Below are 21534 nucleotides of genomic sequence, written 5' to 3' on the forward strand. Positions count from 1 at the left end.
TTTAGAAGCAAGCCTGCAGAGGAATATCATAAAGAAAACTTTACTAGTCAAGGATTTAGTTAATAAAATGTAGAAATTAAATATTATGATTTCTGACTGTTCCAAAATAACAAATGGAGAACTTCATGTGTGTATCTACCTTATTTATTTGAGGTTTATAGATGCTTCCTACTGCTAGTTAGTTCACAACTAGCAAAGTGTGCTTTTGCAAATATATACGTTAATAAAATAGGGATTTAGTCCTAGCTTGAAGACATACTTAGTATTATCTTCTTTGCTGGTATAGGGTGGGGTTTTTTTAATATATGTTCAGTATCTGTAGTTTAGATACTATTTTAAATGCAAGTTTATGGCAGTGCTTTCCTGGCTACGGAGTCAACTTTATGACCATAAAACAGCATATGTAAAAATACAGACACAGCTTCTATTTTCACCTACAGGAAATTTCTTCCCACATTCATCTACCTCAGTAGAAGGTAAAATACAAAGGTTTAATCAATAGCTGGTGCAAACTACGGTAGGAGCTACAATCAGAGATGACACTGCTGTATCAGTACATGTCTGGCAAAACACTGACAAACACCCAGCAAATTAAATTCTCCTGTACTCATGTGCTTCAGAAAGATGGTGATACAGAGCAAGCTATCCAAACCTGACACATTATTTTGAAACAGAGCTGCTGGATAAGGAAAACTAAGATGTGCCTACCTGGGAGACCTGTGTGACACAAAAGAACTAACCTAAGAAACAGAGGAAAGAACTCCAATACCAGGATTTAGGCAAGACTCAGGGAGAACACTGTCTCTCCTACTTCTATCAGAGTACTGCTGTGGTGTACCTGTGTTCAGACCCGAGAAGTCATCAAGTTAAAAAAAAAAAACAAACCACACCCCACAAAAAAACCAAGCAAACCACAAAACAAGAAGAATTATATAATCTTTTAATTGCATTGTAATTTCATTGTACACTCTTCAAACAGAAACATCACTTGAAAGACATCCAGTTCCCTTATTTTGTTGTACTGTACATCTTACGCAAATAAGAGCTGGGGTGGCATACAAAACAAAATGTTGCTCTAGCTTTTCAAATAATTAGTTGAAAGAAGCAGAAATTTAAAACACAGATGGGAATTTACAGCCACAGAAGAGCTTTGCAAATGACTGGTTAAATACAAAACATAGGTGCAAAGGGGGGAGGGGAAGCTGGGGAGGAAGAGGGACAACAAATTTCCAGTTTGAGGCTGAAGTAGGAAAAAAGCCCTAACAACTGTACACAAGTGTCGACATGCTCAGTATTTACATTCTGAGCATTACCAATGCTACAGATAAGCAATGTACTAAAAAAATAACTTAAAAAAAGCTATACAATTGTAGTTATAAATACTATATCTTTAAAACTAGTTAAGTAGTGTAGGCTAAAAAAAATTGTTCACAGTTACTCTGAAGAGAGCTGTATATATATATTGCACAGTAGAATAGTTCATTCAGTATACCATGTGTAAACAATTTTTATCTTCTTTGGCAATTTCAGGACTTAGAGGAATATTTGCTGTGAGCAAAAGCACTTGGGTACAAGGCACATCAAAAGCTTTTAAAGCTGCAAGATAAACCCTTCTGACACTTTCCAGTTAGTACTGTAGTTCTGTTTAGCAAAATGTGTACCTATCAATTCAGAATAACACATTTCTACAAGTATAACTCAGAGGTCTGGTGACAAAAACATCATCTGTTCTTGGCTGTTATTCTACAGTAACAGATTTGGCCAAATTTCTTGGAAAGTCCACCTAGAACGAAGAGACAGCCTTTCAGTATATGACAGAGTAATACTGACATCCTGCATTTGACAGTTCATTTAGCATGCTTTTTTTAGACTTCCTAATGAGTTCTACTTTATTCTAGACACATGAACACACACAAGAGACTATAGGTCTGCAGAAAATGACTCACTGTTGAATTCATCCTTGCTTCCAAAACCCTCCTAACAAATACATATTTGTTTTGCACAGGGTACCTTTCCAAAGCAATCATCATTATCAAACCGACACACCTAGCCAGTGTCAACAAACTAAGCAGCACAAAGCATTGAACTATTTTAGGTTAAAGTGCAATGTCACATTTTAGGACTTTTTCAGAGAACTAAATCTTATCTGCGCTCTTAACTAATCAAACTAAGCAAATTATCTTTATAATTTTTTTAGAAGGATGCAGATTAAAAAAATATACAGCTGAAGAACTGGCACTGAAATGCCACCTCTACTACCACAGTCACTGTAAGTTCCACTAACTATTGTCATAGTTCTTTGTTAGATAGGCCATATAACTGGGTCTCTCGCTTTACACTGGTAGGAGGAAGTTCAAAACTGCAGTAACTGGAGTGCTAAATATAGAAAGCACTTACATCGTATCCTCTGAGAACAGCTAGGTGGAATGAAAGCAACTGGAGAGGAATAACACTCAAGATTCCTTGAAGGCAGTCAACTGTATGAGGCAGCTCAATGGTTTTGTAAGCAAATTTTGAGCTTTCTGTGTCTTCTTTAGAACACAGAATGATTGGACGACCCTGAAAATAAAATTTTGCAGTGTTAAGTGAAGAGCTGGCTTAGAACTACTTTGAAATATTGGTTCACAGCATGCCTGTAATATGTTTGAAGATGCTCAGGTAGCTAACAACGACAATGCCAGTGTTGCATAATGACTTTTGTCATTCACTGTTTTGCGAGACTTGAATGTTTTCACCCTGTAGAGTTTTAACATTATTCCATTTGCTTCAAAACAAACAAAAAACCCAAACCACCGACCCACATGCAATCAGTTTTCACTACTGGTGTTAACCTGTAATGAGAGCCTACAATGCAGATATAGCATCTTATTGAAAACTTAATAATTAGCGGGGGGAAAAAAAAAAAAAAAATCACCAATACATCCTTCTTCTGAGGCACAGTCAGCAGCAATACAACATGCACAATCTCTTTACCTATGACATTGTATTAGTCAAACAGCTTACCTGTCGAGCAGTGACCTGTTGCAGAGCATTCTGGCACTTGGTGAAACAAGGATCCTTCATTATCACCATGATAACAGGCATTTGTTTATCTATTAGGGCTAATGGACCGTGTTTCAGCTCACCAGCCAGGATACCTTCAGAGTGCATATAGGTGATTTCTTTTATTTTCTAAAAAAAGCAAATGCCATCAAGTTACTAGTAAATCAGATGAGAAATAAAAGCCACAAGAAGCAGAACACCAAGGCTGCATATCTGCCACTTAAATACAGACATATGGTTGGTATGTTCAAAGATCAGTTAATAGCGAAAACAGACAGGCTTGTCTGCTGGGATTTCTAGCAGGCTGCTAGTAGAAGGAGGGCTTGCCCGTGCATATGCATTTGCAGATAAAGAAATGGAGTAATCAACAGGAACTTTAAGAACCAAACACCCAGCACAACCTTGGCTAATGCAGTCTACCTTTAACATTTCAAACTTCTGTGAGAGATGGATATGTGTCCATTCCACCAGAACATTCATAACATCATTTGAGTTTCCTGCACGAGCGTCTCATCTGAACATCAGCACATTGTGTTTTTCTCATGTTATTTTCAAATGGGTCAGCATTTTAAATTGTTTGTTTGGGGTTTTTTTAGACTCATAAAACACTGCATTTATTATGTGAAAGAAACAAGAAACTGATATGGTGTCCAGGATCACCTTATGTATGTGTTCGATCCAACAGGACTAAATGCTTTTAGTTAAAGAGAGCAGTTTTACTGCAGCAGAATTAAGTTGTAATGAAATATTAGAAATAAACTATGTTGCAGAAGCCACAAAAGCTCATTTTAAATAACATCCAACAATACTGAGAGGTTCCTACCAGAGCTCCTTCCAGACAAGTGGCATAATTATACCCACGCCCCATAACCAGCAGTGATCTTTGTTTGTACAGTTCAAGAGCCAAATCATGTATCTTCTCATCCAAGGACAAGACTTCTTTAATCATCTCTATTGGGGCACACAAAAAGCACATATTAAAAACTTTTTTAATTGGAAAAAATAGTTTGCTTGTAGTAGGATGTTCTAATGATCTATTAGAACAAATACACTTAATATAATTCAACCATTAACTGCAGTTTAAGGATATTTTCTCTAGCCTTATTTATAGTAACAAATCTAAAGCAACTATTGGCTTAAGCAGTACTCATACATCCCATATGTAATTCTAAAGGAAGTCGTGAACATCCATTTTAAATACTACTGTGCTGGTTTTGGCTGGGATAGAGTTAATTTTCTTCACAGTAGCTAGTATGGGGCTGTGTTTTGGATTTGTGCTGAAAACAGTGTTGATAATGCCAAGATGTTTTTGTTACTGCTAAGCAGCACTTACACAGAGCCAAGGCCTTTTCTGCTTCTCACCCCACCCCACCAGCAAGCAGGCTGGGGGGGGCACGAGAAGCTGGGAGGGGACACAGCTGGGACAGCTGACCCCAACTAATCCAAGGGATATTCCAGGCCATATGACGTCATGCTCAGCATAGAAAGCTGGGGGAAGAAGGAGGAAGGGGGGGACATTCAGAGTGATGGCATTTGTCTTCCCAAGTCACCGTTACGTGTGATGGAGCCCTGCTTTCCTGGAGATGGCTGAACACCTGCCTGCCAATGGGAAGTGGGGAATGAATTCCTTGGTTTGCTTTGCTTGCGTGTGCGGCTTTTGCTTTATCTGTTAAACTGTCTTTATCTCAGCCCACAAGTTTTCTCACTTTTACCCTTCTGATTCTCTCCTCCATCCCACTGTGAGGGAGGTGAGTGAGCAGCTGCGTGGTGCTTAGTTGCTGGCTGGGGTTAAACCACGAGAAGTCACCTTGAATTAGTTTCCTTTTATCTATCCTGATTTAAAGTCAAAGGCTTTAAAAATTTAGGAAATCAAGTAGTATTTCTCATACGAAACTACCTTATTGTAATTAGAAAACCCAACCCATGAAAATCCTGATCTTCCTGCCAAGTTTCTTGGAAGGGCACTTGTAAAATTGGCAGTTAGTGCAGAAACTAATAGTCCATTTTTCTTATATTGTCTACCTTTCAGGAGGAGAGGGAGAGTGAAACTTAAATGAGAAAGAAACATCTCCAAGTGGTATTTTATATTGCCCATTAAACAACATCCCCTATTTCTCCTCAAACCCAAAATATCAATATACCTGGCAATGATTTTAGTCCACTAATGATTTCCTGTCTCCTTTTCTGCAAGGAAATTCTGTCTTCGGACATCATTAGGCCAAACATTACAAGAGACACGAATTGGCTGGTATAAGCCTGCAAAGAAAACAAAACATTTAGCAGCTAAGTCTACAGAGAGTTAATATGATCTCAGTTTGAAGTGCTACAATTAAAATTTTAATTGGATTCCACAGGGCTGAAGCATGAAAGTCAAATACTGAACAGCAATTACCTTTGTGCTTGCCACACCTATCTCAGGTCCTGCATTGATATGTACACCACAGTCAGTCTCCCTGGATATGGAGCTTCCGACTGTGTTTGTTATGCCAACTGTTAGAGCACGACGTTCTTTACAATACCTCAAGGCCATAAGAGTGTCTGCAGTTTCACCTGGAAAACATTTACATCTTGACTTCAGGTTGACAGAGGATAGCAATGATTCCTGAAAAGCATAAAATTCTACACAAGTGTGTTCTAAATAACTGCATCCACACTTACACAATGCAAAATGCAACTGAAAACAATCTTTCAGCACTCGCTCGTATATATATTTGAATCAAGTCTGAAAGAAGCTGTCATTCAAGACAAATCTGGCCCGTTAGCCATCATCCTCTTGCAACATACAGAAAGTAATAAATCATTAGCTTTTTCAAAATTTTTTCTACAGTTTTGACTCAACTGAAGACAAACAGTAAATGCAGCTCACCTGACTGACTTATAAAAAAGCACACATCATCTCTGAATACAGGTGTGTTTCTATCCAGAAAGTCACTAGCAAGTTCCACCATCACTGGTAATTCAGTTAATTCTTCCAATACTTGTCGAGTCTGTATTCAAGCAGCACACAATATTTGTTAATATTGCCACCCATAAAAGTCTTCACATCTTAAGAGTCAGAGATAATCTAAATGGATTCTTATTACAAAAATTGATAGTTACGGCTCACCAGAGCTTTAAGAACCAAGGTGAAAAAAGTTAATTTCTAGCATGGTAGGTAACAGCATTGGAGCATTATAAAGAATGTGGCACAAACGAAAACTAAATAAAAGGGCGAGACCCCTCAATGAAAGGTGAAGTTTGAGATATAGAAGAAAAAGCAAATGAAGAGCTGTTGTCTAAAAACCAGCAACTAGGAGTTACATATGCATTTCAGCTAAGGCTGAACATACAGCTACTGCAGCATGGTAACTGGTCCCACAGCCAATAATAATCAGTCTTCGGCATCTTCTGATTTCTTTCAAATGGTCCTTCAGCCCCCCCAGCAGAACTGTAAACAAACAAACAAAAAAGCATATATCAATGGTGTATTTTATTTTCCAGTTCATACGTTCAAAATTTACAGGCTTAGTGCAGCTTGAACATCTGTTCTGAGTTACCTGTGCTGCTCTCGAAATTCACCCTGCCTCTCATGGTATTGACAACTGATTCTGGTTGTTCAAAAATTTCCTTTTGCATGAACGCACTGAAGTTACCTGTTTAGAAAAACATTACATGGTAATGCTTAGGTTTGTTATTTGAAGTATATTACAGTTACCAAGAGACGACTTTCAAGACAACCTGTGGTAGCAAGCTAATTTGACTGTGTTAGCTTAAACAAAAACTGAGGAATAGGCGAGAAGAAAGGAGGGATTGGTAGTTTGCTCTATTTGGTTGGTTTCATTTCCCAACACTGACAAAGTAACTGAATTCCTTTTTAAGGAAATGTCTGTATTCCACTTCAGCTCTTAGTTTACAGTCAAAGTTTGCCAACAACTACAACAACATGGTAACATTAGTTACATTTTCATTAAATATTGAGATGAACAGAAGTATCTAGGACTTTTCCAAGGCTAAAAATGGGTAGAGTCCCATACCGCACATCTTCCTTGGTTGTAAAGCTTGGAATTGTCAGCTCCCAGTACAAACAGCCTAAATATCAGGTCATTTTCACAACAAATTAGCAGTTTTCTGCCTTATCTACTACACAAACAGTCAGTAACTATCCATCTTTGATGACAGTTGTTTACAGATGTTTCAACCTACCCTTCATGATTTGCTGCAATTCCATCTGCAAGGTTTGGATGGCCCGGGAAGGATCGTCACTAGCTGAACGCTTGAGACGGTGAATTGAAAGCTTCCCGTCAGTTACCGCTGCAATGTCATCATCTTCTAAGAAAATTACTCTGTTGGTGTGCTCAATGATAGCACTACAGAAAAAACAGGAGCAAGGCAAACCTGACATGTCAGTAAGAGTTGGTAGCAGCACTCCTCAAAGCAATTAAATATGTCACACAGCACTTCCAGCCCCTCTTCTATCCTCCTTTTGGACATAACTACAGATAGAGCCATCTTAAAGGAAATGGCTCCATCTGCTGCTCCTCCAGCACTCTCACAGGAACCCAGAGCAGAAGGCTGGGGAACCACGGCATCTCTCATCAGCAAGTTGCTGCTGATCTGATCTTGCCTCCCTGTGTCCCTGATGGACCCCTAAGGTCACGATCTTGTTTCTGAGATAAATGCATACCTGATGCCCAGGTTCCTGCTAAGTTTGGAACCACACCACTATTTCCTCCTCTGATAGCTGGATTAAAGTGCCAAAACCCAGACTAACCTATAGTCTGCCAAAATACTCAGCTGATAGTGTCTATTTGTACCCAACTTACCTTCCTACACCAGATGTATTTTATATAGAGGTTAGCAATTGGCAGATATTGCACTTGTTTGTAGTTCAAATGCTGATGTCAAGCCTTCACATTTTTCAAGTGCCTTAGCCTGGGGGCTTTATGAAGTTACCTGGATTAGAAGCTATTCTATCAGAAAACAATTGTACAGCAGCAAGACAGCATGATTTCCAGAACTACCTCACTTCTAAACAAAAACAGTATTTTGATGTTTAAGTACTTTTACTACCTTGCGTCTGAAGCAAAGAAGAATTCTACTGCCTTATCCCCAACAGCATGAAGGCATGTAGAGCTGTCCAGTCTTTTCATTCGTGAATTGCATATGTTCTTCACATTCTCAATGTTGCCTATTAAAGAAATGAGACACTTTAAATGCAAAACCAGATCTGTTCAAGTTAGGTATTACAGACTATACAGTTTCAAGGTATGACAGTTACACAAGTATTTCGGGGGGATGGGACTTTTACATGAACTACACATTCAGTAGTATAAAAATATAATATCCTCAGCTAAGAAGCTATTTGGGGCATCAGCTGGTAGTTTTATAGTACAAAGACCAATTAACCTAATTTCTAATCCTAAAGTAACAACAATTTTAGTTCTTAAAAATAATGTAACTGGATTTATCAACTTACATGTTCTATATAAAACAGGAATCTGTTCAGTGGAGAGCTTGTACTTGCTTCTAACCCCAATGAGCAAAGGACTCCCTCTCCTACAAAGGGAAAACATGCAAGTTTATGAAGAGAAAAGTGCATACAAAGAAGTCAAAGGACATCTGTGAAGCTTAAAGGCAATATCCCATCTAGCTTCCTAAATAGGAAGATTCTCCTCAACCCTGATCCTAAAGCCATTACATGGCAGGATTTATATAAACTTGGTTGTTTCTGTAAGATTCGCCAAATATTATTATATGAATAAGTGCCGTATGCCTTGGTGATTCTTTCCCCATGAACTACACCCAGGTAGAGGAAAATGTATATGAACTAGTTGTTTTCCTTCCAGTAATCACAAAACAGCTTAGCACAGGGACCAATTTGAATACCATTTTTAAGCAAAGTTTACTCTGCCTCTGAAGTGAGCCATCAATAAGCTCCAGTGTCCTTCACTATGGAAATACTGTTCCACCTTTTAGCCTTTTAAATTCAGAAATGTCAATCATCACTACTGCACCTCTGAAACTGTAGAATATTAAGATAATTTTTTAATTATATAGGTCAGATGCCACACTGAAGAGCTTATTAAAAAATTATGTATACCTCACAGGAATAAAAGAGTAATTCACACACACCCAACACCTCAGATTACAAGTTTAGCTTCTCTTAATCCCCTCACTCCCAAAAACCCAAACCTGAACTACATATAGAGTAGTTCATTTCAGAAGATGTTCTCCAGTTAGAGTGATGGTACAGCTGGCTTTTTCACAATTTTAATATAGTCCCATTTTAGACCACAGAAGCAATGGGCTTTTTGGTTGTAGTATAAAACAGTCTTTTTTGCCATTGCTACTTCACTTGCTACTTTAATTTCTTTACATTTCCTGAAAGTTGTTTTCCAAGTCATAAATAAAAGTAGAACTTACACAGAAAAAAATTTGTAAATTCTATGACAGCTATAGAACACTATTTGTATAACCTATTAGTATGATGGCATTTTAGCCAACCTGAACATACTTACCTTAGTCTTCATTCAATATGAAGTAAAATTGAACCATACCCTTTCCCTCCCCTTTTAGATATAGGAGAAATGTTAGCACACTCTTAATACAACTTTAGAAACAGAAGATACACCGAGCTGCTTTATTGACACACTGTCACAGATAAAAGGACTATGGGAATGTGTTTGTCAGTAGTACATTCTTCTGAGTGTGTCATTTGGACAATCTCCAACCGAAAGTGTATGTGCATGAAGCAAGAAAACATCATCTGATAACTTTTCACTGCCATCTTTGCACCCTCAAAAGGTGAGTAGTCACAGCTGATTTATTAAACAAAATAAAGTTAAAGATGACAGAAAATCAACACAAGCCTCTGGAAATTCTGTGACCTGCAGTCAGTACAGCTCAAATTCAGTTATATTTAATAGCCAGTTGAAGAGATGCTCAGCAGAGCTTTGCTGCACTTAGTGCAGCTGTCTACCTTCAGAGTTTTGGTTAATTAAGCACTTTAAACATCAGTATTCTAGTATTTTTTTTTAAGAGATGTTAGCATTTTTTTTAAACCTAAAAAAGCATGAATTATGTATAAAATGGACTTTTACTAACCTGGTAGCAACAGCTTCACCTGGGTAATGGATGCTCTTGAAAACCAATGCAAAAGCACCTTCCTGGAAACAATGCAAACACAAGAGAAAAAAAAAAATCCTAAACAACTTATCTCAATTAGTTGCATCTCATTACACTGGGGCCCCTCTTCCTGAGGGGGCTGTAAAGGAAAGCTCTTTACTACTATCAGGAATCTCTTCCTGGAGGGCAGACTGCACCTTTAAAGGAATTGGTCACAGAACAGAACAAGCTAACATGCACGTAACACTGCAACAGCTGAAAGATCAGGAAGTGAGCACTTAGCCTCTCTTTTTAAATAAAACCACTATCTTTTAATGCAAGGGTTAAGAGAATCTCCAGGATGTTACTTGTTATCAACATGAAGACTGTTAGATGTTTACTTTTAGTAAGACTTTTAATGAGAATGTCAATGTAGCTGCATTTTATCACGCATTTTCAGCTACAGTTTTGGAGTTACTATTTCCAGTTTAAGCAGCAAACTCTCACTAATGTGTTGGTTTTTTTTTAAAAAAACCCAACCCTCCACCAAAAAACCCCCCAAAATCCGCAATGCAAGAACAAAACCAGGAACACACAATCAAGCCCTCTATAGAATTAACACAGCTTGCAAACTTGAGGAGTATTCCAAAAGCAGGAGTGAAAGCCCCCCAACCTCACAAACAGAAGAGAGATGGTAACATTCACTCCTCTCGCAGGGACTCTAGTCAGACTACTCTGCTCTTGTTCTGCGGTCAGGTGAAGTCACCCTTCCCCTCAACCAGGTGGCTGCACCGCTATTCCCTCTTGACCCATACAGGTCTTTACTTTGTCTGTATTCCAGCCCTGCTCTAGGGGAATCCTACAGAGCTGCTTTAGAGAGGAGAAAGGGGAGGTGAAAAGAGTGTAAGAAACTGCAGGAAGGGGAGGGAAAACATCTGCCTGGAGACTGGGGCAGGAAACAAAGCAAGCTTTCTCCAAGTTTGCAATGCATCTATCGAAGTTTTTAAGCGTTCACATACTAAGTAACAGTAGATTTCCACCTCACAGTTTGGAAACCAGCTACACCACGAATCGGTACAGCTTGTTAGATCTATTTCCAAATATGGGAGCCAAGGCATATTATTAGAAAAACTTGAATCACAGCAGTGTTTTAACATGATCAGAATAGCCTTTAAGAACACACTGCCCTTTATAAAAGATTTCAACCCCCAGAGGTTCCTATTAATTTCTTTTAATTAAGCTGCTTCATTAAAAAGCTGCGATAATCTCTTGCTTATTATTAAAAAAAAAAACAACAACAAAAAAACCACACCACCAAACCCACTGCTAGTGCAATTTAAAGATTTACCATTGAAAAGCCTTTGAAGTTTCCAAAATTTTAATCTCATTTCTTGGTCCATTAAGCATTGTTTAGAGGCCAAAAAGCATTACTTGCAGCACCTTCTAAGGAATCCTGCAGAAGATCTAAATGCATAAATGCAGCAATGCAGAATACTAAGGAACCCCACAAATAGCTTATACGGTAGTACAGGAAAAAAAGAACTTCCCACTTACCAACTGTTGAATAACTCTTTCTACCAACGCTGAAAAACTGGTGTCCTCACTCTCTCTGTTGTCATACATGTATTTAATCAATTTGGGGATCGTTTCTGTATCTGTTTCAGATTCAAATTCATAGCCTTTGCTCTCCTGAAATATCATATAGAAGAGTAAAAAGTGTTTTCATCCTCAGACAAGAAACACTGAAAAGCCTCTCAGCTGCCTCCCACCAGAAACTGCACAGTAAGACACTGCTTGGAGCACTACACTGGACTAGTGGATATATATCACTACAGACAAAATATAAAGACTTATCCTGTCACAGCTACTCTTTCAGAGATACTTTAACAAGACATGTAGTAAGACTTGCTTAGCATCTGTCAAGCAATAAGAAAGAGGAGGGAGCCCACTCCATACATGCTTTCAAAGAATTTGAGCACAAATTGCTACTCTACTCGTAAGTACTTTGCATTTAGGATTACAAGAACATATTGCACTTCACCAGCTCCCAAGTATCTTTATTAGCCAGACTGCTTCAAACTACTATTTTATAGATGATATCAAGAAACTTGAATTCAGATTCCAACAAAGTAATGAAAGATCTGACGGTAGTTAGTGGAGCATTTACATTCTAGTTTTAGAATCAAGTTGCCACAGACTCACCAGAAATTTCCTCAGGTCCTTATAATTTGTGATGATTCCATTATGGATAACAACGAACTCTAAAAGGAAAAAAATATATATATTCATGAGTAATGAAAAATTAAGATATTTAACTCAGAACACAAAATTAGAGGGAAAAAAGCTTAGAAGTACACTAGAAACTACCTGCTATAGCTTTCAGACCTAGTTTACCACAACATGGACAACAGAAAGGAGAAGCTTACAAATTCTGACGGCATACAAAGGTTGTTCCAAATCATTAAGACAGTTTTAAACTACATCCAGTAGAATAGCACCAAGTCGCCTCAAGTGAAAAACAACACAAAATCTCCCTTTTCCAGCCCAGACGATATTGATGCATTTACATTTTCAGAGCCTTACCTTTTAAAACAAGAATGTTTTACTTTGACTAATGTGCATCAATTTTCAGAGAACAGATCTCATTAATCTTTCACAGTGTTATTTTTGCCTCAGAAGAAGCTCTTTTATTGTGAAAGTGTCTAAACTAGATAGAATGGCAACAGCTTAGCCCTAGCGTACAAAATAGATGCCATAACACTAGTAAGAACAGAGAACATATGTACTATGTGGATTGAACCATTTCAAATTCATACAGTTCCAGAGTGCTGCAGAGATTACATACCATTCCTTTTATCTGATCTCTGAGGGTGACTGTTTATTGCACTTGGTACTCCATGGGTCGCCCAGCGAGTATGAGCAATTCCAAAATGTGTTTCAAAATCTGCTTTTGAATCCAGGTCATCTTGTTCTATACACAAGAAATTCAGTTTACTGAATATTTGAAGTTGAGTCTCTCTCTCTCACACACACAACTAGTAAAACACTAAGAGAATTCCTAGAGGCAAAAAATCTAAAAGTTATCTTCTGGCTTTCTTTTAAACCATTTGCTTTCTTGATATTACACTTCAGATAGTTCAAGCTACTGTGATTAAAACTTTGTTTGCCAAGATGAGCACTTTCAGCCAATACTAACAGTTAGGCTAACAGACCACATTACTACAAATCATAATGTAAACGTATTAAAACAGAACTTCAGTTCTTCACAGATGGAAGCACTGCAGAGAGCAGATTGTGATGACGGCCAGCTGCTTAAATGGCCATAAATTCTGTCAGAGTCCATGTTTCGATGTTTCAGCTACCAAGCACAGAAATCATTTGAGTAAAGCACCAACGGGCCCAGGTCTTGAACAAAGAAGCAATCAAAAGAGGGGAGAGTAGACTGATAATTTCACAGCACTATATCTAAAGATCAGCTTGCTTTTCAAGTGAAGATTTGGGGGGCAATTTAACTGCCATTGGATTACACAATGCAGTTATTTCTGGTACAAAATTGTAACTGTAATTTCACGGTCTGACTTTCTGCTGAGATGCAGATGATAACCTGACTGGGAGGCCAAAGTAAAGGGGTGATTTTTAAGACACTTACTGTACAACTCTTCTTCCAGGGCCTTTACTTTTCCTCTTTTCTTAACTAGTTTGATGAACCTTTCTTTATCTTCATCATTATTTCCATCAATTGCCACTCCTACAGTATAGGACACAGTCACAGGTGTTATTTAAAGCATGAAATACACTGCATGAAAATAAGGCTGAGAAAATACAGACAAGCACACACCAGGGAAAAAATTATTTTTAAATTATCCTTCAAAGGGATATACTTGAAGTCTGTCGCTAGACCTGTGTGTGTTCAAAACAAACTAGATGAAGTCTATGTCCACTGCATAGATGAAAATATACATGAGCCATCTCAAATTTTGCTTGAAGACAGACGAATATATTTGCTCGATGAAATTAGCCAACTCAAATTTAAAGACAAGTTTAATATTCCTCGTCCTTTCACTCGGACTCACATGCACAAAAAAGGCTGAGGCACAAACTACATGACTCTGTATGGATGTCTTCTTCCTCACACCCTGTTTGCTTTGGTTATGTGTACTAAACCTCAACCACCATCTGATTACAGAAATAAATACCCAATTTAAAGTCCTGAGGAAAGCTGAAGAAACTCCACGAATCAAGGTGATTAGTTCTGATATTTTAATCAGCAGGATAAAAAAAGAAAAATCCAACACGCAGAAGTTGAAAGTACCCAAAAAGTCACATAAGTAGCTATTGGTTGCTAAAATTCATTTGTTGAGTTAGTTTACATACCTGCAGAGTCATATCCTCTGTATTCCAGTCTCTGTAATCCTTTTATCAGGGTTTCAAATATTTCCTTCCGAGTCCGAGGCACTCTATAGTTTAGATAAGCAAAAATTCCTGTTTAAAGAGAAAAGGGGAAGGGGGGAAAAAAAGAAGCAAAGATTTTTTTTTAGAGTTTGCATCCCTTCAGACTCAGTCTAAAATCCTTTAAAACTAGTATCACAGAGAGGTCCTAGGGGGACCCAACTTCCCATGTAGTACAATTCTTCCTACTGGGTTTTGAAATGGAAAGAGTTCAAATACAATAAAGGACTCAAGGCCCTCATTTTCACCACACAACACATACACTTTCCTGGCCAGTTTCGCCCTCCTCATGTTACCCACCAAGAGTTAAACAGTTGAGAGAGCTTAAAAAATTTCTACTTTTCATGAAAACCACAGCTGAAAATGGGAACATTGTGATCTATTTCATATCCAGACATTCAAAGAAGGAATATATTCACCAGTACTAACACAAGGAGACTTTTGTAATCAAAGTCATGGCCTTAAATACCCACAGGTAGGTACTAGGCACGACATCTATTTCTGAAAGGCTCCAGCTTAATCCTGCATACAACAGTCACTTCAGCAGGAAAAGACAAGAGAAGAAAACATAAAGAAAGGGTAGCAGTCAAAAGGATAGGACAACAAAGGAAAGAAACAGAAGATACAAAACCGGGGTCACCCAAAAAACAAGCATTCACCCTTTGCGCTGCCTCAACACAATGCTGCCTGCCAAACCCAACTCAACAGAGACATAAGATCGTTTGCTTGCCCCGTGTTACTCAGGTCAACTCTTAGAGTCATTGTAAGGAAAGACGTGAACTCACTCTTTGCCTACTCGGCAAACAGAGCCTGGAAGAGTCTTCAAGTCTGATCCCTCTTCTCTTGAATAGACCGGTCATCAACCAAGAAGTGGTTTTTTTAGTTTTGGGGTTGGTTCCCCCTCACCTCCACCCCCGCACAAATTTTTTTTTTTTTTTGGAAGGCAAAAGTACACAAGCATTTTTTCATTAGAAGGAGTTTGGGGGATGTTGTTTTATCTTTAGAGAAGGTGTAATAAAAAGGTCACCTGCAAAGGAAAACACAACCATTCCTTTTCTCTGCCTACTGCTCCTCCTGGTAATTCTACATTCATAAGGATAGATTACGCTCTTTTATCAACTCTTGCAGATCTGTACCCCGGTAAAACAGAAACACCTAATTTCACTGTTTCAACGGTTTCTCCAAGCAACAAGTCAGGACTAGAGACTACAGTTAGCAAAAAAACAGACTCTGAGCTCAACAGATAAGCAGTTCAGACCAAGCAAGTGTTTTAAATAGAGAAAGCCTTTGTTTGAAATTTAACACCCTCTTCCCCTTCAATTAAGGCTTTTGAACTGTAAATGGCTGTAGTGAAGAAGCTGTTACAATGATACACCAATAAATCTCCCTTATAAATATCGTTGTGAATTTGGTTACCCCACTGGATTTAAGCCATTAATGCTGTTGATTTGACAGAGAGACTAAGAGACTATTACATTGGTCTCTCAATTTATCTTGGAAGGATTAAAGGGCGTAAAATGCTTTTCTTCTACAGAAGTGAGATTTATGAGGAGCCCAGCCTAATTATTTGTAAAGCATCCAACATTAATGGAGATATTAAGACAATAGTTGCATTTGAAGAGGTATTTGGGAATTTGAACAGCTAAATACTTTCTTCGCGGACTCTTTGAAAAATAATGTCTCCAGTTATATACAGTCACTTTAGATTGAGAGCTTGTTGATCATTCTTCCAGACAGATATTTACCGTCCTCTGGCACTAACCACGAACCTCAAGAGCAGTATTCTTCAATTTCTTCAATACAAATTTCTCAACATCATTCCAAAACATTGCTACACACCTCTTTTCAGATCCAGCTCTACTTTCTAGGCCAGATTTCACAATGTATTTGAGACGCATCAGCCTTGCATGTTCCATGTGGCATCTTTGACTACACAGAGCTCCAGGAAGAACCTTCCTTCGGGACAGTCCTTACAATGCTACTACTGTGCTGCAATTGTTAAAAAGATCCTTGTTTCCAGGGAACTGTAGCTGTGCTTCCACACACGTGAATTAGAAGACACAGAAATCACCAGAGGCCATTTACAATGAAAGCAAAAGCTGCAGCCTGACTTCTCAAGGAATATATTATAAACACTTTCAGTTAAAGGAAATGAATCTTACTCTTAGCACCATTTCTCTAGTACTTTTCTGTTTCATGATTTACCCACTTGCATATTTTCTTCCCTACTCAGTCATCTTTTTGGCTAGATTTAAAGCACATTGCTCAACTCATGTAGAAACAACTCTCAATAAAGACTTCTTGTAGCTTAATTCCTTCTGGAAACAAACCAATATGACTGAATCTTAGTTGAATCATGCTTGTGATAAGAGAGTTTTGTGATGCTCGCAAGTTACTTTATAATGGCCTCCCCAAGCTATCAGATGCCATTTCCAGAGCTTGCATCTCTCCTCCCCAATGAGAACTCAAGTACTCTCTAAGCTAATGCAATACTGTAGTGATATGTACCAAGTAAGGTAATGTTTATTTGTCAGCATAACATTAGCAATGAAATACTTTCCTAAGTCATACATACATAGAATCCAATGAAGGCATTTAAGAAGCGTTTTTCTAGGGCATTACTCTCTTGATCCAAATGCTAAATCTAGTTTATAACTTTCCATAATTACAGAGTTTGCATAGAAGCATGAACTAGGTCAATCATGTGTGGCTTACCTTTAGAATCAGATACTCAGAAACAGAAGGTTGTTAAAACATTACTAAAACCAGCTTTAATCAGGTGCAAACACTGAAAGCAAGGCTCTCCCTTTACGGGCATATCAAGACTTTAGAGTTTCTCCTTTCCCTTTCAGGATTGCAAGCAGAGCATCAAGAAGAGGAAAAGTACATTGAGTATTTTTTCGTGGGAAAAATCCACAGGAACTCTTGCAATTGCAAGACTCCACCAAAATCAAGAAGGGGGCAGCCTATACTTGAAGTTTGAACAAAACTGATTTGCCTCTACTGTGGTAAGCACATTGTTGATGCCAGAAACTTAGCTTTGAGAAAGTCTCAATTTCATATCCTGATGAAAATAATTTTGATTTAAAATAGGTAGATCATCAGTTTAAGAGCATCTCACCTGGTTTTTAAACCTGCATACTTTTGCTATAGTCTTCTTGCATGCGAGTGTGATAACATCTCAACTTTGTTTCCTAAAGAGCATGTTTATGGCAGTATTTAATGACCTATGTATTTTCAAAACAGAAAACAATGCGTTTAAATCTTCATGTGCTACCTGAAGTCAGAGAAAACACAAGAGGACATATTTTCAACACTTAAACCTGGAAAGATATGCAAAAATAAAAACAAACAAACAAAAAAGTAATTCAGAAACTGTTGATTGCAACCTCAAGAACTCCTGCACTTCCTACAGCAGATCAGCATAGCAAGGAAGATATGGGACATCTTTCATGATAGCAAATGTCACATATAAAGTCTCCAAATGTTGATGGGAAGAAAACTAGCACTACTCTCACCGCACTTCATGAACTGCTGCTCCTTTGCCATTTCATACTGACTCAGTCGCTCCACCCCAAGCTAGACGTTTTACCAAACTCATTTAACACTGTTAACACCCTCATTTCCCAATCAATATACAGCCCAGATATGCTAAGTTTTTGATATTACCATTACATATCTCACTGCTTAGTGCTTGCCACCAATATCTTTTGTTTGCTTAGGCACTGAGCCAAGTCTTTCACCTGAAGGACTTTTGTTTAAAAGACACCAAGTTTGTCTCATTGATAGCGACCTGAGTCACGTAGGAGCTCAAACAATATCACCTCGTGTTTCCATTCAAGTGAAAGAGGCTTACTGGACTCCTTGCTCTTTCTGAGGTTAAAGAGGATGTGGAGGCAGGGAAAAGATATCTAGCTCAGAAAGTACATTTTTGGGAGCAGTAACTCAATTCACTTTCAGTCTGCGTCTCACAAAAGAGGTTTTGTTCATGATGGCGAAGAAGTACAAGCGCAAATTTTTCTACTGCCAACAAAAGTATCCTTCCAGACCTGTGAGGAGGTTTGAGTAAAGGGGTAGGTAACGTTTCACTAAAGTTTCCTCCGCAACTAAAATACATTGCATTAGCAGCCTCTGGACCCGCACTTGGATTTTAATCTGATCCAAACCATACCTAAGCAATTGTATACATGATGTAAGCATTATCTTCACCATCTCGTCCTTATTACATAAAGGTAGGTGAATAAACTCACATCAGCTACGAATTAAGCTCCCTCGCAGCCTTTGTTTGAAAACCACAAACTCTTCCTATCGCCGCAGTTGGGAACTGAGTCACAACTAACCCCTAGTCCTGGAAGAGCAAAGACGGAGCCAAGCGCATCAAGCGGCCTGTGCATCAGCCAAAGCAGCGATGCGCTGGGGCATCTGGACCAGGAGGAGCAAAGGTTAACGAGGCAGCCAAGACAGCCCGGCTGCGGGAACGGGACGTTTTCCGATCACAAGACCTAGGGACAAGCCGGGGGACGCGGAGGGGACAGAGAGACGAAGCTGTGGGGAAGAGAAAGGCAATCTCCTTTCCTTGGGAGATGGGGGCGGACGGAGGAGCTTTACCTTCACCTGCCGTCTCCGCAAGAGCCGGTCATTCTCCCTTCCCAACGCCACAAAATGGATGCGGCGGGGCCAATCCCGAATGGATGCGCCGGCGGGGCTCCGCAGCCCCGGGACCCGCTGTCACGGCGGGGCAGCCCGGCACCCCTCAGTTCAGGGACAAAGCAGCCCTCGTCCCCGCACCCCGGCAGAAGAGGCGGCCGGCCCCGGGCACAGCCCGCTTTGTCCGCGGGCACCTCGCTCCTACCAGCGACCCCCGCCCCGGCCGGTGGAGACCCCCCAGCTCCGTCCCGCCCGCTAAACGAAGGGGCTGCGGCGGGCCCCGACGGCCGGGCGAGGGGCGGCAGCCGCGGCCCCGTCACTCACCGCACATGGTGGCACCACACGGTCCTTCCCGCTGAGAGGAAACGCGGCTCCCGCCCGACGGCCTCGCTGAGGGACTGCCGCCTCCCCGGCCGCCCCGGCTCTTATAGCGCGGCCGGCTCGGCCCCTGCCTCCCTGCTCATTGGCCGGGGAGCGGGCGCTGGGGCCGCTCCGCCCGGGGCCCAGAGCGGCTGCACGGCGGGGGCAGAGCCCCGCCGAGGAGGCGGCCCGGAGGCGGGGGTGGGGTGGGGGTCCGCGGCGCTGCCCCCGGCCCAGCCATGCCGCGGCGGCCGCGCAGGCCTGGCCGGCTCGACCCCTTCCACAGGGGCCGCCGAGGGCTGTGGCGGCCGGCGGTGGGGGTCTCCCGGGCTCCGCACCCGGGAAGCAGTCCGTCCTGTCAGGGCAACGTGGCCGGGCCTGAGGCGGAGGGGCAGGGCAGCCCCTCTGCGAGCTTGGTAGGGGAAGGCGTCCCCCGTTTTTCAGCCTTTTCGGCCAGAAGCATTTAGAAACACAGGCTCAGCAGCCAACTTCATCTGCACAGGCAGGACCCAGAGCACCTGCGTTCGTGCTCAGCTGAACGAGGGCCAAAGGCGAGGGCCATCGGCCTCCGCCTGAGGGAGAGCCTTTCCCTGCAGTAGCAGACGAAACTCCTGGTCAGCCTGTGTGGTCTCTTCCGTTTACTTGGCAAGAGAGAAACCGCAGATCGGCTCCAGGAGCCTCCTCCGGCCTCTTCGCCCCGGGCTGGGTGCTCTTCTGGGGGCAGGCACCGTGAGGATGAGGAAGGCCGCGGGCCCCGGCCTGGCCGGCATCGTCTGCGGGGCACGCCTCAGCACGAGTTCAGTCCTGCCGATGTGACCCGTGCAGGAGGCTCGAGCTTCATCTTCTTCTAAAGAAACTTGCCATCTCTTATCTCAGGGAGCCTCCTCCGAGCAAAGGGAATGGTGACTTCTAAAGCGAGTGCCTTGCAGCGTGCCGGGACTGCAGGCATTCACAGAAGTAGCTCACACCGCTATTTTGAACAAACAGGATTTTTTTTTAAAAAATACGTGAAGTTTCACGATGATTCAGACTGCTTATAGTTTCTTCTTCCTCTTTAAAAAGCACCACAATATTTCATAGAGATGATCCTAGTTATACATAGAGTTATTGAAACTCAAGCACAAGGTGTCTTATTTAAGCCAGAACTTAAGAGCTCATTTTCTCTTGCGCTTCTTTTTGTAGGTCATTTTTTACAGAAAGTAGTGGTTCCTTCAAACTTTGTCACTTTTTCTCTTGACAGAGAGGTTGAATGAAGGATAAAGATGGGAACACCTACATTTCAACCACAAAAAAATACTTTTTGGGTTTTTTTGTAAATTTTTGTGCCACTTTAAGAAAGGGAAACTGTCTCAATTTTAAGGCAAAAACCTAGATTTAAAATATTTTCAAGTCATAAAATTAAACAGTGTTAGAAATTCTGCTTTAAATTAGTTTACAAGAAGGAATAAATTAAGTGTAGTTTTTACTGCCTGTGTGAAACAGCTATGCACACCATGCTCCATAAAAACGACTTTGTTTTCCTTCCTCCTTTCCCCCAGAATAAGACCAAACAGACCCATGATTTGTCACCATTGCAGTCCCAGCTGTGTCACTGACCTGCTGTGTGACATCAGGCAAGTCATTTTGACACTCGGTTCCAGTTTGTCTTGTCTGTTTAGGTAACTTCGCTCCTCCTATGAAGCAATCTCTGATCTTGTTTCCCCCAGTCCAGCCCAAGCAAAGGGAGAGGTTCCTAATCTCAGCTATGCATGTTAAGTAGCATTGCTATTTATATTAAATTATATACAATAAAGATAAACCTTTTTTTGCTCCCTGTGCAACGTGCATTTTAACTAATGAGTGGTGCAGACAGTAGGAAAGAAGCACTTTTTTATTTTTGTTAACATCACTGCAATACTAATTGCCAAAGATCACAAGGCAGAGCCCAAAATTTCACTCATGCAAGACATTTCA

The 21534-nt window shown here is 40.4% G+C and overlaps 1 protein-coding gene across 1 annotated transcript; it reads right to left on the reverse strand.

Moving 5' to 3' along the window:
- Positions 1 to 919: 919 nt before the first annotated feature.
- Positions 920 to 19653, reverse strand: GFPT2 (glutamine-fructose-6-phosphate transaminase 2). The gene is made up of 19 exons (XM_052772027.1): positions 19546 to 19653; positions 14500 to 14607; positions 13775 to 13873; positions 12971 to 13096; positions 12328 to 12386; positions 11680 to 11814; positions 10126 to 10187; positions 8498 to 8577; positions 8092 to 8209; positions 7225 to 7388; positions 6579 to 6674; positions 6372 to 6469; positions 5909 to 6029; positions 5435 to 5592; positions 5184 to 5298; positions 3866 to 3993; positions 3004 to 3171; positions 2398 to 2559; positions 920 to 1783 (listed from the first exon to the last, which is right to left on the reverse strand). The coding sequence occupies exons 1-19, from the start codon at positions 19550 to 19552 to the stop codon at positions 1739 to 1741; spliced, it is 2049 nt and encodes a 682-aa protein (XP_052627987.1). The 5' UTR covers positions 19553 to 19653; the 3' UTR covers positions 920 to 1738.
- Between the last annotated feature and the right edge of the window lie 1881 nt (positions 19654 to 21534).

The sequence above is a fragment of the Harpia harpyja genome, chromosome 20 (genome assembly GCF_026419915.1).
Source record: "Harpia harpyja isolate bHarHar1 chromosome 20, bHarHar1 primary haplotype, whole genome shotgun sequence".
Classification (NCBI taxonomy): domain Eukaryota; kingdom Metazoa; phylum Chordata; class Aves; order Accipitriformes; family Accipitridae; genus Harpia; species Harpia harpyja.

Coding starts and splice junctions, on each gene's coding strand:
- GFPT2 (XM_052772027.1), bottom strand. Junction 13,097..13,774: donor CCTGGAAGAAGAGTTGTACA/GTAAGTGTCTTA, acceptor TCTTGTGTATAG/AACAAGATGACCTGGATTCA. Junction 5,593..5,908: donor CTTTTTTATAAGTCAGTCAG/GTGAGCTGCATT, acceptor AATGTTTTCCAG/GTGAAACTGCAGACACTCTT.